General features: G+C 40.1%; 1 protein-coding gene across 1 annotated transcript in view; it reads left to right on the forward strand.

Moving 5' to 3' along the window:
- The window catches only part of man1a1 (mannosidase, alpha, class 1A, member 1), a 161,224-nt gene that overhangs the window by 36,280 nt on the left and 107,862 nt on the right, over nucleotides 1-17,082 (forward strand). Inside the window, exon 2 of the mRNA XM_039781595.1 lies at nucleotides 9,447-9,543. Coding sequence (XP_039637529.1) covers nucleotides 9,447-9,543 — 97 coding nt within the window. The remainder of the gene's footprint in view (nucleotides 1-9,446; nucleotides 9,544-17,082) is intronic.

The following is a 17,082-nucleotide window of genomic DNA, read 5'->3' on the forward strand; positions in this document are numbered from 1 at the left end:
GCGTTAGTCGCAAGTGCTCCCCCTGGGAAAAAACTAACCGAGGATTCAGTTTCAGTTTCTCTTTCACCACAGCAGCCCCTGGAGGAACTCACACACACACACACACACACACACACACACACACACACACACACACACACACACACACACACACACACACACACACACACACACACACACACACACACACACACACTCTTTGAAAACATTCCCTCAGTTACAGATTACTTAAGACCCCCCGGAGCAAACAGGGGTCATTAACCTCTAGATCTTTGCACAGCAGTTAATGATTTGCAATCATCCCACTGTGTGCGTGAACGTGTACGTATACAAACAGCAGTGTAAAGTACCCACACTGAATCAATGGCAGGTCATAATTTTGGGAACATTTAAACGAGGCCTCAGTGGAGTTGTGTACCTCGGTGCTCATCTGTGTATAGCCACTTCATTTGGCCTTATTGCTGTATTGTCAACAAACACATTTAACTTTATGTCAGTGAAATGCTGTTTGTCAGGTTGCCCAGTAAGCAACTGCCAGACTTAGAAAGGGCTCAGTTCAATTTTCCCATTAAAGAAAATCCTTATTACAAATAAGGATTTTGTGCCCACTTGATCGGTGGTCTTAACTGCAAGTTCCTGACCTTTATAGCGTCTGTTTTGTAACGGAATTCTGACCATCTGTTTAAGAAAGTTATAGATGGTTTTTAGGACATATATTAAAGTTGTTTTCCAGAAAAACATGGTTGTTTTGATGATGGTAGAGTTAAAATGTAAGTCTGAAATCGCCCCGAGGTGTTCAATTAGGTCTAGATCTGAGCCCCTTTTTATCAAACTGCTTAAAGTGAAGTATGTTAAAGATAAAAGTAAAAATCCTTCACTTTTGCTCCTCATCATAGACTTAGAATACACTATATTTATCAAACTTCTTTTGAATTAAAGATGCTCTTGAATATGAGACAGTTTTCTCTGATGTACAATGTACCCCCTCTACAGGCAGCAGAATCTTCTCCCTGTTCAATTTTAGCCGATTGGTGTTTGAAAGAAATACAATTAATGTGTCTTATTCTTCACCTGTAGCAAAGAACAGTTTTATTTTTAATAGTATAAGTATAAATGTGACCGTGAAGGCCATAAAATATGATTCACAGGATTTTAATAACGGCTATTGTTACGTTTTTACAGTTATTAGCCCCCCGCCCCCCGAAACAAGTGGCATAATCCATGCATACATATCAGACCCCAACACCAACCTGTCTGAAGGCCTTTGTGTGTGTGTGTGTGTGTGTGTGTGTGTGTGTGTGTGTGTGTGTGTGTGTGTGTGTGTGTGTGTGTGTGTGTGTGTGTGTGTGTGTGTGTGTGTGTGTGTGTGTGTGTGTGTGTGTGAAGACAACGGCGTTATTAGTTCAGTGCCTGAGGCGGATCAATAGGCTGAGAGGAGAGGTGGAGCAGGGGGACAACAAACAGAGAATAGGAATGAATTGAAGAGCGAGAGAGGAGGATGTGATTATCAACACTTGTCATGCAGCCTTTCTGTAGTAAATAATCTCATCCTCTGCCTGCCTGTGTGTGTGTGTGTGTGTGTGTCTGTCTGTCTGTCTGTCTGTCTGTCTGCATGCTCTTAAGATAAGCGGAGGTGTCTATGTACTTGATGTCTTCCTGCTAGATTGAGCTTGATGTTGGTGCCCTAGAAAACCACAGCACCTTAAACACAGAGCCAATCAGCATAAGAGATAGTGTGAGTCTGAAATAGCTCCAGCCACCAGATCCTAATAACAGCGGTCAGCCAAGAAAATCCTCAGCAGTTAATCCAATTATAGTCCTCACACACATAGGGAATGTTGTGTAGTGTTAGCCACGCTAATGTTTACACACTGAAATGGAATACAGCCCGCCTTACCTATGAATGCCCAATTTTGAATGCTTTGCCAAAATGTAATTCTAACAGTGTATGGAAAATCTGAGCCTGGTTCCAGACCTTTTAACTGCCACCCATGTCTCAGATATTGTTGTGCAATTTAAAAGAGTTGAGTTGCAGTATATAAGTAAACACAGGCTAACCAGATTTGATTATGGCGGAATTGGCGGACATCTGCGTTTGTTACAGTGAGTGTGAATCAATGAAAATGAATGGCAGTAACGTTGGCATGGCACGCAGATGCAGGGCGTGCGAAGATAATCTAGTGTGTGATTGGTTATCAGGTGGCCAGTGTTTCACTTTCCCTCCAATGTTATTATAAACCTAACGAAGACACCTGGACTCGGTCGAGTCCAAGTCCAAATACCGGCGAGTCCGAGACCATAGAAAAACAGTCTCAAGTCCGGACTTGAGTCCAAGACCGGACCTAGGGCTGTGCAATTAATCGAAATGTAATCGCGATTATGATTTTGGCTCCCAGTGATCACAAAAATAGAATAATCGAGAAAAACAATTATTTAGCTCATTTTGTTTTGCTAGTAAACTCTTATTTTCTAAAAAATAAAGTTTAAATAGGAAAAGTATTGAGGCAAATTTCACAGTTGTATGCGTTTTTATTTTTTTACTGTTGATTTATTTAACTTTTTCCACTGTTTTTTAAGTTCAATAATTACAACATCTTTCCAGAAGTCAACGCGTAATCGTGTTAAATTATCGTGATTTCAATATTGACTGAACTAATCGTGATATTATTTTTTTCCATAATCGAGCAGCCCTAACCGGACTCGAGTACTACAGCCCTGGGTACCGGTATCGCAATTTTTTAAACGATACCCAGCCCTAAATATGAATGTAATCATTACACATAGAGCTGTAACAATTCCAAATTCTTCTGTACAATTAATTGTCTCAGAAATAATTGCGATTGACAATATAATTGTCTCTTTCAGCCAAATTTAAAAAATATTTATTTATGTATTACAAAAAAAAACAAAATTAAAACAATTATGTAATAATTATTACAGGCCTAATTGCACAGGATCCGGTAGGTTTGCCCTCGAACGACATACTGCATGTGAGGGGTGTGCTTATGGCCCAGGCAAAGAAACTGTTCTTAGGTCTGGTGGTCCGTGCTTTGATGGACCTGTAGCGCAGCAGGAGGGCCACAGGTCAAACAGGCGCTGCTCAGGATGAGAAGAGTCCTTCAGGGTGTTTCTGGCTGTGCAGAGGCAGCGGGAGCGGAAGATGTGTTCCAGGAAGGACAAGAGGGTAGGGCTGCTCAATTTAGGGAAAAAAAATATAATAATCATTATTTAGGTCAATATTAAAATCACGATAACTAACACGATTACTTGTTGACTTTGGTTTAACTATTAAGTTATTAAACCTTAAAAAAAAAAGTTAAAAAAATCAACAGTACAAAAACGCCTAGAACTGTGAAATTTGCCTTTTTAAACTTTTTTTTTTTCCTCATTCAGAACACGAGAAAATAAGAGTTCACTTGCAAAACTTACTGAGCAAAATAATCGTTTTTCTCGATTATTCTGTTTTTGTGATCATTGAAATCATAATCCCGATTACATTTAGATTAATTGCACAGCCCTAGCAGAGGGCAGCCGATGATTTTCTATACGGTGTTGATGGCCGTCTGCTGCTGAGCAGCCTGCGTACCACACTGAGTCGCAGTATGCCAGTCTCTGATATGTATTTTCAGTTTTTTATTAACGCCAAGACCCGCCCTTCAATAGCATTTAATGGCCAGGCGTCCACGCTTATGCAAGGTAACGTAACCCCCATTTGTACAGGTCCTATACCCTGACCAATCGGCTATTCTAACCTTAACCACTCGCGGTCAAAGGCCTAACTCCAACCAATCGAGCTGCTTCGTAGGGCGGGGACTTGGCGTGGCCATGGTAGGATTCGTGAATTTGCGCCCCAGAGATGGACTGTCGGTTTAGCCATCATCTTCCGATGTTGTATGGTGTCATAGCAACGACTATGTCCAGTTCAAAAGCAACTCCAGCAGAGTGGGGAGGGCACTTAAACCGATTATATCCCTGTTAAGGTGTATACATGGAGTAATAACCAGGTTACTGAAGGAGTTCTCTACATCTGTTAACCGGGTTATGAGAACTACTACTACTACTACTACTACTACTACTACTACTACTACTACTACTACTACTATATGGCATTTGAGAAATCGGGGTATTGTCTTAACCCGAATATAATGTTTTTTTTTAACTGCATGTAAATGCACTGAATGTAACCTACATATAGGAGCTGTGATTAGCAGGCTCACTAGCTTTAATTAGTGGGTTTGAATGGAGGACAGCTTTCGCTAGCTGTCCTTTTGAAGTGCGTGGGAGACGTTATGCAAATGAAGTGGCTTTTGTTCCGTGTTTGTCTGTGTGTGTTGGTGTTTTAAAAGAAGGGCACATGTGAGGATAGACCAGGCATTTCCTGTCTCAAGATGTCTACCTGCCAGTACTAAACCTCATGCATGTAACATAGAATATGTTAATGTCAGAGTGGGGTTTGTGTCTTTGTACAACAGTGAGAGATGCAGATGGAGCACAAGGGGAATGAGAGGTAACTGTGCTAATTGTGCTTCCCTTGATTCCTCTCTAGCATATTATGACATATTCCTTTATGCACTGCAATCTAATGACCAGTTGTTCTGTAAAAAGCATGAAATCAGAGTCTATTCATGCATTGGGCTCTTCAGCTTGCATGATGTAACCCGATGCAGACAGTCTTTGATCGAAACATAGTCAGTCATGCTAACAATATGAATAAAAGAAATACGCCTCGGGAGCATCACAGCAGTGGCTTCATGGTTGTTACTAAGCAGCTGCTCAGCACTAGTGCCCTTTTTAAAGTACAAAGTTGATATGTGCATTGTTTTAACACTTGTTTTGTGTAAAAATTGTCTTTGCCATTTCTAGACATCCTTTTATCAGTTTGTCCTGGCATGTGTTTACTGTACATTTTCAGTCACAAATCTGTCGTAAAGGATAGTGCATTCTTAAACTAAATTCTTATATAAAGACTGCTAGTGTTTACATTAGGGCTGGGTGTCGCCAATGATTTCCACGATTTGATTCCGATTCACAAGGTCCTGGTTTAATTACATTTCCGATTCAATATCAATTAAGTTAGGGAAATTTCAGTTACAATACCAATTTTTCTTGGATATAAAAGAGAGAGATTCTCAGAGAACTTGTGCTGTACATTGTCCAAGCAAGAAACTACCCGCAAATATTTTGTTTGTAATGCACCAGGTTAATGTGCCCCCCCTCCCCCCCAAAAAAGGGTCAATTTACCACGTCCATGGTGAAAAAGCATATATTAAAAGATTGATTTCTGGATATTATTAATCGATATCAGATCACTCAATCAAAGATCGATTTAATTGGAGAATCGATTATTTTAACCCAGCCCTAGTTTACATTGGCCTTCCCTGGGCTTGCTTACAGATGCCTCCAGATGTTGGCTGGTGCATACTAGGGCTGTAAGGATGAGTCAAACAATTTAGGCTAAATTATCAATCAGTTAATCAAATAGGCTAATAATAATAATAAAACCGATGAATTGATAATGAAAACCGTTGTTAGTTGTAGCAACCTGTGGACAGTGGCGTTGTCGGTGTGTACAGCCTCCACTGGAACTTGTTCTTCTTTCACGGTAGTTGCGATATAGTGCAGCCTTTCACCATGTGGGTATTAAAAACTCTTCATATTTTATTTAACCTCACTTAAGCTTCTCTTGCTTTTGTCCCTGTACGTATGATGGTTGTGCGACAGGTGGGATGGTGCAGCAGTACTGGTTTCCTGCTTCCTGACTTACATAATGGCACGTTTATTGACTGGTTTTACCCACTTGGAGTTCCTGGCCAACCGGTCACACTGACCGTCTAAATCATTGACCGACTGGTTTAGCCGCCTGCTGTTGTCATCTGTAATTGCATTTTGCCTGCAGCAGGAGACAAGACGGGGAACGGGAGCGGTTCTTATAGGTCTAAAAATACATCCATGAACGGGATTGGATGGCTAGCAGAAACCAAACTCCTTGGCCAGAAATGGATAAATAATGAATGGCAAGTTGAGTTTCAAAGGCCTTCAGACGGTTCTCTTCACAAGACTAAAGTTATTTGCATGTAACGTTACGGTCAATGTGAACTGGGTTACCACCGGGGTACATCGAGTCTCCGATACCACTTGAGCATTAAAAACTTGAAAACAAATCCCTTTTAAAGTACATTTAGAACAAGTGCGTTAGATGTGAGTTAACTAGGACACTCATGCGATTAATCGTGATTTAAAAAAAATGTAAATCAACAGCCAGCCCTAATATATTATAGATTTTTTTAACCGCTGTATACTAGGGGCGTGAATCTTCACTGGTCTCACGATTCGATTTTGATTATCCTGTCAACGACTCGAATCGATTCGATATCCCGATGCGTCACCGCCTCAATATTAATATATATTGCTACAGATGGTTTTCATCAACAAATTCAAGCAGTCAGATATATATGAACGCCCCTTTTATTGTATCTGCTCTTAAAAAACAAAGACACTTCGTGAATGTAGCAAAGCCTGAACACAGCAGACAAAAAGCAAAAACAAGATGATACATCTCAAGGGGTTTATCCTAATAAAGAAATTTTGAAATAAAAAAAGCGGCGATAAGTTGGCAATAATCGATTATGGTCAGTCACTGTCACATCGATGCAGAATCGTCCAGGTGGGCATCGCGATGCACCGATGCAATGATTAATTTCAAACAACCCTACTGTATACTTCTAACTCTGTATGGATGTGCTATGGTTGCTATCATTGTTGTGTGCCCTGGCTCAGGTTAAACATGAACAAATGCATACAGAGAATACATGCCATATAACTCTCTAGTTTGACAGATAGTCATAACGGAAAAAGAACATCAATAAACTACTTCAAGGTAGATTTTTTTTTTTTTTCGGGGATAAATTACATGGTATCGGATCGATGTATAGACTTGCGTACTCGCCAATACCGATACTGGCATTTTAGGACGTATCGGATATATGGCCCGATGCCAGTGTCGGCTTATCCGACACTGGCATCGGAACAACTCCTAAAAAAGGAAAGTTGAACATTGAAGTGTGAACAGATTTTTTCGTCTGAAGGTGGGGGATAAAGGGTTTCAGTGTGTCTAATCCAGAGGCAATCCAGAAAGCTGTGGAACAATGCGATCTAACCTGAATTAGCATGACAGACAAAGGCAGAGGCGGAGGAGGAGCCACATCTGAGACTGAAATGAACATGTCTGGGTGTTAGATTAGAAAACTAGTGTTCACGCTGCTATCAAGCCCACAGCCAGCGCCAGATTAAAAATAAGATGAAACTTCAGTGCTGGGGGAATTGGGTGGTTTTAACTGAAGATAATAGGACTCAGCAGAGGAAAATGTTTTCATAGGGAATTGAGTGATATTTAGGTTTTAGTTTTTTGCAGAAATGGGCCAATCAATCAGCCACGCAGGCAGCCTAGGTCATTCAACAGAGAATATTTTGACAGATCTTTTACTCATGTTCTCCTTATTTTTTATCATTGTTATTTATTTGTCCTTCTCTTGTACCACAACTATTGCTTCAAGTTGTGATGCTTTTACTCTAATTGGGAATATATAAGTAGTATTCATTTTAGGATTAGCAACAGAGCATGAGGAGCCACGTCCGCTCACCACGCCGCCATAACTGGAAGTGGTCATTGTTATAATTATTGTTCAGAACTGCATAAACTAATTAGTCCTTCATTCCAGGGCCTGGGGGGTCCGTGTACTTGGGCCAACGGATTTTCGTTTTGAAAGGAAAAAACGAAAAACGAAAAACGGCCAGTTTCCCAATTACCATTAGTAAATAGGAAAACAAAAAACGGAAAACAACCCATTATTCGTTTTTTGTTTTGATATTAAAAAACGGAAAACGAAAAACTATCTCGTTATCCAATTTTCTTTGATGTGTTTGTAGATGGAACTCGGAAATTAAATTGTGTGTATAAATCTTATTCCTCATTCATTTTTTTCGTGACCCGGAACCGATCGTAGGTAGTAAGCGCTCATGGAAATTGGACATCAATGAGACCATGGACAGTTAGAATGATACGGACATAAAAATGTTTATAGACAAATATGCTAGTTTTATATTAGAAGACCGAAAGAATGGGATGTCTTGTGGTGATATAGCAGCTGTGCTGGGTTCACAGTTTGGAACGATACGGGGGTTTTCTGAGAGGAGTGTGCGGAGGTGGTGTGCTCAGCAGGGCGAAACACAAGTTGACTTTTATTATGAAGTGGTCACAGGAGATTAGCGCTGACTGCTCTCATTCATCAAAAATGAGTCTACACAACAAGACAACCATCATAGTCTAATAATAATAATAATAATAATGAAGCGAAAACATTTTCAAAATTTCTCATTTTCACATAAAAGGTCTCTAACGTTGTTTTGCGCGGGAAACTGGCCGTTTTTCGTTTTTGTTTTTTTCCTTTCAAAACAAAAATCCGTTGGCCGCCAAGTACACGGACCCTGGGGCCTAAGCCAATCCTTTTGTGATTGTGATCAAGTAGTGAGAATTGGTGGTTTCACATCTTCGATAGACTTGGACATGAGTGCTCAGTTTGTATTGTAAGATATGAATGGAGTTGCATCATTTAACCTATAATATGACAGTGATGGGTGGAGCAAGAGCTGACAACAGCTTTGATTAAATGTCATTAGGTTGAGATGAATTAATTTGGGATAAACATTGTGAAGAATACTGATATGGATAGCTGATTGTCTTCAATTGTGTAGCACCTAGATATCCAGGGATCTCAAATGGTCCCGTACAGTAACTGTACAGGCAATGCCAACGTGACTCAGCAGCAGACCTCAGTAGTTTAATCAATCTGTCGCAACGGCAAATTAATTGGCAACTATTTTGACAATTGATATTGGTTAGCTGAGGGTTTTTTTTTTTTTAAGTAGAAATGCAAAAAGTTTTCCGGTTTCAGCTTTTCATATATGAATAACTGCTAGATTTCTTGCTTGAATTACATTAAACAGAATAATTTGGGGTTTTGGATTGTTGGTCCGACAAAACGGCATTTGAGTATATCAACTTAATAACTACTTACAACTTAAAAATAAAGGCATTTTCTGACATTTCATAAAATTGAATGATGCAAAAAATGATTGATGTACAGTATATGTTAGCTGATACATAACAACAAACCGCAAGTAATTTCATTACATAAGGGTCATTATCAAAATGTTTGGTTGGTTATATAATGTGTTTATTTAGAATATATACATTTAAGATCAATATATCAATATCATATTATGTTAAATATGGGTGTTAGCCTTGAAAATCCAGTATTATTTGGGCTATAAACACCATTGTATGACAATGACTTAATTCTTGTGACTGCTCAAAGTTGATCGTCTTCTTTAACTCTCTTCTTTTCTCATCTCCTTCTCCTCCTCCTCCTCTTCCTCCTCCCTGTCAGATGATGAAACATGCGTGGGGCAACTACAGGCGCTACGCCTGGGGTTCCAATGAGCTCAGGCCCGTCTCCAAGCAAGGCCACTCCAGCAATCTATTTGGTGAGTGAGAGACCACAGACACACACACACACACACACACACACACACACACACACGATTGATCTCTTGTCCCTGCCACCAGCGGCCTTGGCCTTTAGATTAGCAGCCAAATTGGCCGTCAGCTCGAGTCATCCATCTATGAATGCCTCTAAATGTCAACTTTATCATATATTTATATTCTGTTTGTGCTACTTGCCAGTTGATGGTGTCTATGCTGTCTTTCTGCCATGACTGGGATGAGTGATCAACCCCCAGTTTGAGTGTGTGTGTGTGTGTGTGTGTGTGTGTGTGTGTGTGTGTGTGTGTGTGCGTGCGTATGCCAAATTAAACTAGGATAATAAATGCATCAAATCCTTTCTTATCCCAACACGCACGCACGCACGCACGCACGCACGCACGCGCGCACGCACGCACACACTCACTCACTACATGTTGCTCCTCGTGTTGTCTCATTGTGATAGTTGGCTGAGATTGTTCACTTAAAAGCTGGACTCCAGAGAATTGCGGCCAAAGTAAACATGAAGCTAAGAGGAGAGGATCCCACAGATCTGCTATGACGGCACGTGTACATATAGCAGAGGATCAATGCAACTCATTAAAACACCACATTTAATCTGCAGTGTATTTGGTTTTCTCCTAATTGTGTGAAGGGATAAATGGACCAGGGACTCCAAAGTACAGAGACAAAACTGATTCATATTTAAAAAGCAGTCCTGAAACTGATATTTTCAGATGTAGCTTAGTAAAGGGGGTGGACACAATCTCGTCAACAATGATATAATAAAAAATCTTTATTGAGACTGTTTGAGCAGTGCCGATGCTCTTTGTGAGGGTGTTTTATGTGTTCTTCCAAGTGGTTTGTACACATAATGAATACTGTTATTTATTCTGACTGATTGGATTAATGAGAGCGGGAATTGGATTTTTAATTTGCTAAGATCTCTTTCTCTCTCTCTTGACCTAATTAGATTCTCAGGGAGAGTATTTGTTTAGATACTTTCAGCTCCAGATGAGGGGTGTCTGCCTGTCTGCCTGTCTGCCTGTCTGCCTGTCTGTCTGTCTGCCTGTCTGCCTGTCTGCCTGTCTGCCTGTCTGCCTGTCTGCCTGTCTGCCTGTCTGTCTGTCTGTCTGGTATGTGACCGTTTAGAGCAGTGCTTCTGCAAGCTCTTGACTAGCAGATAAGATGGCATTCATGTGTTAAAGGGGTAGCTGCGCCTCCACTGCTGGTAAGACCCGTCTTTTGTCACCAAAATACTCTTGTGTACTAGATATAGTTTGAAGTGTTTTCTCAGTTTCTTGTTTTTTTAATGGTGCCCTTTTATGTCATGGTGAAGGTCTGTGTCAGTGAAGCCAGTATTTTTTTTCTTCTTCTCCTCCGTAACAATAATACAATTTAAAGTAAACTGCCGGTAATTAAGAGTGGAAGAAAGTAAAAAATACTAGTATACATTTTTTAGCTTGGAGTAGCGGAAAAAGCTATTAACACACCACTGACACATTTGTCACCTTATAAAAGGTATAGCTAACATGTCAGCATTCAGGTTTTTTTTGTGTGCACATCCAGTAGACACGCGTTTCTGGCCAACTGGCCATTGTAACGCTACTCGCCCCAATTTTTAGCTCTGTTTCGCTTGACTTTTGAGGGAATTGTCTGGTCCTTTAGCTGCTAAATGCTCCATTAGGTTTATCAGCTAGCTGCTAACTTTGTCAGTCTGCAGGTTGGTGCTGGGCTGTTAGCGCACCGTGTGTTTTCCAGAGCTTCTTTGCTGCCTGCTGCAGCTGGAAACTGGGTTGATGTGAGAGGGGAGGGAGAACCAAAACCACCAAGTTGTAGGCCGTTAAAACCAAAACAAAGACTTGAAAGACGCTCAAACGTTTTTCACAGTACAGTACATGTTGTAATTTATTCATTGTTAATTTAGAAATTTGAATTAGCATGGCTTTAAAGAACATTTTAGTAATGGCCCAATTAGCTGTGTTGGTATTGTTTGATTTATATCAAAGGGGATCTACTTTGAAATATTGCACCAAATAAAAAATACTAAAATAACTGGACCTTAAACATAGCGACATGATGAAAACAAGGACACTTGTCTTTGTCACTCGCTATTTGTTTACAGTGTCACCTCAAGAAACATCAGCATACATAATGTATGATACATTGCGTATTAAGATTACTGGAGCTGGTCCAAGGTCTGTTAAGGGCTCTGGTTAACAGTCACAGTTTTCTGTGCAGTTGGGTAGTTTTATTCAGAGCATAAAGTATATTATTTCTTTTCTTGTTTGTCAAGCAATTCTTTTATGTTTACGTTCTTGTCTTTTCATAGTGTATAGTTACTATTTAGTAATAAGCTATTGCACTGTTCAGTCCCTGCACTGTTAACCTTTGCACTACCACCATTGCACACACTCTACCATAGCACCTTATCATGGTCATTGCATCACATGGTCAGTCCTTTCCAGATTCCTTTGTAATCACTTTGAAAATCACACTCTTTAAATTTCTGTGATCTGTGAGTGATTTTTACGTATGTGAGATATGTGTTTGTTGTGTTATGGTTGTCTAAGCTACTGGATGCCTAAAATTTCCCTTGGGATAAATAAAGTATCCATCCATCCAATGAATGAGTTTTCTGTCCGTTAGTAGCAGTCTAACATTAGACCTTACCTTGGAATCTTCACTGCATAAAAAAGGCAAAGAGCTAAATTAAGAGTTATTTCTGAACATATCTGAGGTGTTTCTGTATCTTTCATCATCAGTTCAACCGAGTTTGCTTTATTTGTGTCAAGGTGCTATAGCTGAGCTGTTGATTTTCGGGTTTCTAGTCGTATGTTTGTGTAACACTATCATAATACAGAAGTGACAGGATGACAGCCCTTTGAGCATATACATGCAGGGTGCTACGAAGAATGTTTGAAGCCACACACTTGGGTCAGAAATGTTTTGTTCAATTTAGACAGTAAGATGACGCCCCTTTTGTCCCTCTACATCCAGCTCTTTCTTTCTCAAGCTACACCTATCCAAAAAAGGATTGTTAGGCCACCCGTGTACTGGAAACGCACACCGACAAGACAACATTTTCTGGTGTATTTAGGTAAATACATTTTATGAGACAAGACCAGTTTGGTGTCAATCTGCATCAAGATTTCACCAAGTAATGGCAGGTGTCAAATGTACACAAAGGCCCTAAATTATAGTTTTTTTTTTTATTGATTGCAACTAGTAACTTCAGTCTTTGCCCTGGGGAAAATGCCAAAACCTCCACTAAGTCGATTCTGTTATACAGTGTGGAAGATTTACAGGCTCATTTTTAATGATTTCCTCCTTATGTTTAATGAGGAAATTCAATCAGCTTTGTGTAAATTCCATCCACTGTTTCATTACCGGAATATATCATACGTAAACGTAGGAAGCGAAAGGAAAGCAGCTGTGTGAATACTAATTGTTAGATTAGCCTGTTCAACTCTCTTGTTTCCCTCTCTCTATCCATCCCTCCTGCCTCTGCTATAGAAAAGTAAATAGGTTTTATTTGGCTGCGCCAGCAGACTCCCTTCCATCAGTAAATAAGACAGCTTTGCCCCAGGGCCTTGTCACAGCCTTTTCCACCTCCTATAGAACATGATGTATTATTAGCCTGACCTGGAATATTATGCAATGAAGCCACTTTCCATACCGGAGGCCATTTCCCTGATAAAAAAGTAACCTGGAGTGCGGGTCACAAAAGGTTGAAAAATTCTTCTTATAGGTGTACAAGAAGGGCCTGTTATTTCCATCTTAAGACTGGAGAATGGATTTTTAAACAATCTTACATTAAGCCTGGACAACCCATATTTATTCTCTTTAGAGAGACTGCAGATGGTCTGGATCCTTTTTTTTTTTTTTTTTTTATCTGTCCCCTCTGTGGTCATTCCCTGAAGGAGAACTACTCGTTGGTTTCAGACGCCAGCTGTGCTGTCAGCTGTTTGCTTCTCCAGTGCGTTTGCCTGGATGTGGCACCAATTCAGGAAGGTTGTCATGTACTGTAAGGTAGGGCTGGGCGACACGGAGAAAATCAAATATCACGATATCTTTGACCCAATACCTCGATATCGATATTGCGGTGATATTGTAGGGTTGACGTTTGGTGCTTTCACAAAATATTTTTACAATTAGATTTTTGATAAATAATCATCAGTAACGTGGATTTAATGACTATGTGGGTAGAGGCAAATAATAGAACAGCTAGAACAGCCTGGTAAGTTCACAAAATGACATCATTTTGCTCTAAAGCAGCTTGAAAGACAACACTTGTGTCATATTACGATATTACAATATCCATAATCTGAGATGATATCTAGTCTCATATCACGATATATAATATTGATATATTGCCCAGCCCTACTGTAAGGTTTACCATATATTTTCGTACATTTTCTGCAACTAAATACTTGAAGACAGTCACTGCTCAACTCCAGCGTTTAACTGGCAAACACTACCAGCCATAGAGCTTTCCCAAAATATTGGCAGGCAACTACGTTTATCTTCTCAGCCATCTATTTTGGCAGATAACCATGACTTGGGTATGTTTTATCAAACAGTATTACGAAATATGTTTTTTTAACCCAAATATTTTAATAGCAAAGAGCGAGAGATGTGAGCAAGATGCAGTCTGTTTATAATGTTGTATTAGCATTGACATGTACAATTAATTGTCAATGTAATACTGTAGACCCATATCTTTCAATGATGTGAAAGCAGCTCTGCCCTCAAGACAGCAAGTACTGTGTCTAAATAAAGTGTTGAAGGGAAGTGAATACAGGTTGTGTTAGTATTCAACAAATTGTTTTAAAGGTCAAGATGCTAATGAAGTGACTCTGTGTAACTCATTAGTAATAGCAAATGAGTGCCAACAAACCAAAATTGTAGGAGTCTGATCAAATCACACCCGCGCAGGCCTGATGAACACGAGAAGCTGAGTTAATGAGTTTTACCAGAGAATTTCTAATAAAAGGAGAAGTTCCACTCTCTGGATACTTCTGGCTTCTGAACTGGTTGCAGTTCCACTCTGGTTCCACATGAGGGCGCTCACGGGCAAGTGCAGAATGAATGGAGGTCTATGGAGCTATACTCCTCAAAATCCACTTTTCTCAGGATATCATTTTTTGTCTAGTAATTTGTGTGTGTGTTTTTTTTTTTTTAAACGTTCAAAAAGATTCATGTAAGACGGTGGTTTCAAACCCCCTACCGCTAGATGGCTATGCTGAGACGCACCACTAGTGTCCTTGCCTAGCAGTGCCTGACTTTTTACTAGAAGCTAACAATGTAGCTATGGCTGAACTTTGGCCTACTTTAGCATATAAACATTAGCTCACTAAGAACCTGGGAACCACAATCCCAAACTTTGATTTTCTGTGTACTGAATTGTTTACCTAAAGTAAACTTCTTTGACTTTTATGAACATCGTGTCTTTTTTTTTAAAATATTAGTTTTTCTAAAATGATACTTCCCAATAAATCCCAATATCAATCAATCAATCAAAATTTATTTGTATAGCGCTTTAAAACAACCAACAGGTATCCAAAGTGCTTCACATCTTGAGCTAAGAATAGACAACATATGTTGCAATAAGAAGAATGAAATGTAGAAAACAGTAAAATCATAAAAAGGTTACATAGAAACAGAAAGAGGAAATTGTCACACCACTACTGCGTATTAAAAGCCATTCTAAACAGGTAGGTTTGAGTTTAGACCTAAAAAGAGCAACATCTGTAAATTTGCGCGCGAATATCGGGGTAACTTGTTCCAGAGTCTCGGGGAGCAGCACCGCGCCAAAGCCTGATCACCCCATTGTTTGTACCTTGACCTTGGGACTTCTAAAACCAGTTGGTTAGAAGACCGCAAAGCCCGCTGTGCTCGCGCGAGGGTTAAAATCTCGGATAGGTACTCCGGGGCTAGGCCATTAAGGGCCTTAAAACAAAAAATAAAATCTTAAAATCTATTCTAAAACGCACAGGGACCCAATGTAGGGTGAAAAGAACGGGGAGTGATGTGTGCATGTCTAGATGTATTTGTTAAAAAGCGAGCAGCAGCATTTTGCACAAGTTGAAGACGTGAGATGGAGGTTTGATTCAAACCAACATAGAGAGCATTACAATAATCCAACCTTGAACTAATAAAAGCATGGATCGCTTTTTCTAGATCATGTCTGTTAAGGAATGGCTTAACTTTAGCCAGGAGACGGAGTTGGAAAAAGCTCATTCTAACAACATTGCTGATTTGTTTGTCAAACTTCACGTTGCATTCAAAAGTAACCCCCAAATTTCTGACAGCTGGCTTAAAATGTCAAGCCAGTGCTCCAAAAACTCAAGGATGGACGGTTTGTCGTGCCTGAAGTACTGAAGATGATACACTCCGTTTTATCTTCGTTCAAGTTTAGAAAGTTTTGGACAGCCCACAACTTAATGTCATTGATACAACTAAGCAGGGAGTCTAATGCGACGACGGTCAATTTAGTTTGATAGGCAAATAAATTTGCAAGTCATCTGCATAACAGTGAAAAGATAAGTTGTGCTTTCCTATTATAGCCCCTAACGGCAATATATATAAAGGAAACAGGATTGGGCCAAGAATTGAACCCTGGGGCCCCACAAGAGAGGAGTGGTTGGCGAGGGACAGTCACCAATCATAACAGAAAAGCTCCTATTCGCCAAATAGGAGTTAAACCCCACTGAAGTGCCGAGCCTGGATGCCTACGTACTGATCAAGGCGAAGAGGAGGACTGCATGGTCTACCGTATCAGCACGCGCTGTGAGGTCCAATAGCACTAAAACAGTCGGATTCCCAGCATCTACAGACAGGGCAATATCATTGTGCACTCTAAGCAGTGCAGACTCAGTGCTGTGACGTGATCTAAAAACCGATTGAAATTTTTCAAACACACAGTTCAGTTGCAGAAAGGCTTGTAACTGTATATAAACAACTTTTTCCAAAACCTTTGACATAAAAGGCAGATGGGAGACTGGTCTAAAATTGGTCAACACTGTAGGGTCAAGATTAGGCTTCTTAAGTAGGGGCCTGACCACAGCATGTTTAAAGGCAGCCGGGACAGAACCTAAACTAAGACAAGAATTAAAAAGTGAGTAGACTTCGGCCCAATGGTGTCATTAAAAACCTCCTTCACTATCCTGGCGGGAACAATGTCTAACGGACAGTGGGTAGGTTTCATGTGTTGCCGCGATCTCAGAAAGCAATGTCAGAGAAACTGGCTGAAATTCCTCAAACACAGCAGAATGCATAGGAGCAGCAGGTACAAACACATTAAAACTAACACTGGCATTTTGCCTGACCGATGCAACTTTGTCAATAAAATAAAAGAGAAACTTCTCACAGGTACTAGTTGAAACCTCTGTCGGATCAGAGGTGCATGGATTTACAGCAGAGTTAATAGTATTAAATAACACTCTGGGTTCATGGCAACTGCTAGCTATTACGGAAGAGAGATGTTGCATCTTTGCCACCTTCACAGCCTTCTGGTATGTGGCTAGACTGTCTCTTAATAA

The sequence above is a fragment of the Perca fluviatilis genome, chromosome 18, assembly GCF_010015445.1.
Source record: "Perca fluviatilis chromosome 18, GENO_Pfluv_1.0, whole genome shotgun sequence".
In the NCBI taxonomy this organism is placed as follows: domain Eukaryota; kingdom Metazoa; phylum Chordata; class Actinopteri; order Perciformes; family Percidae; genus Perca; species Perca fluviatilis.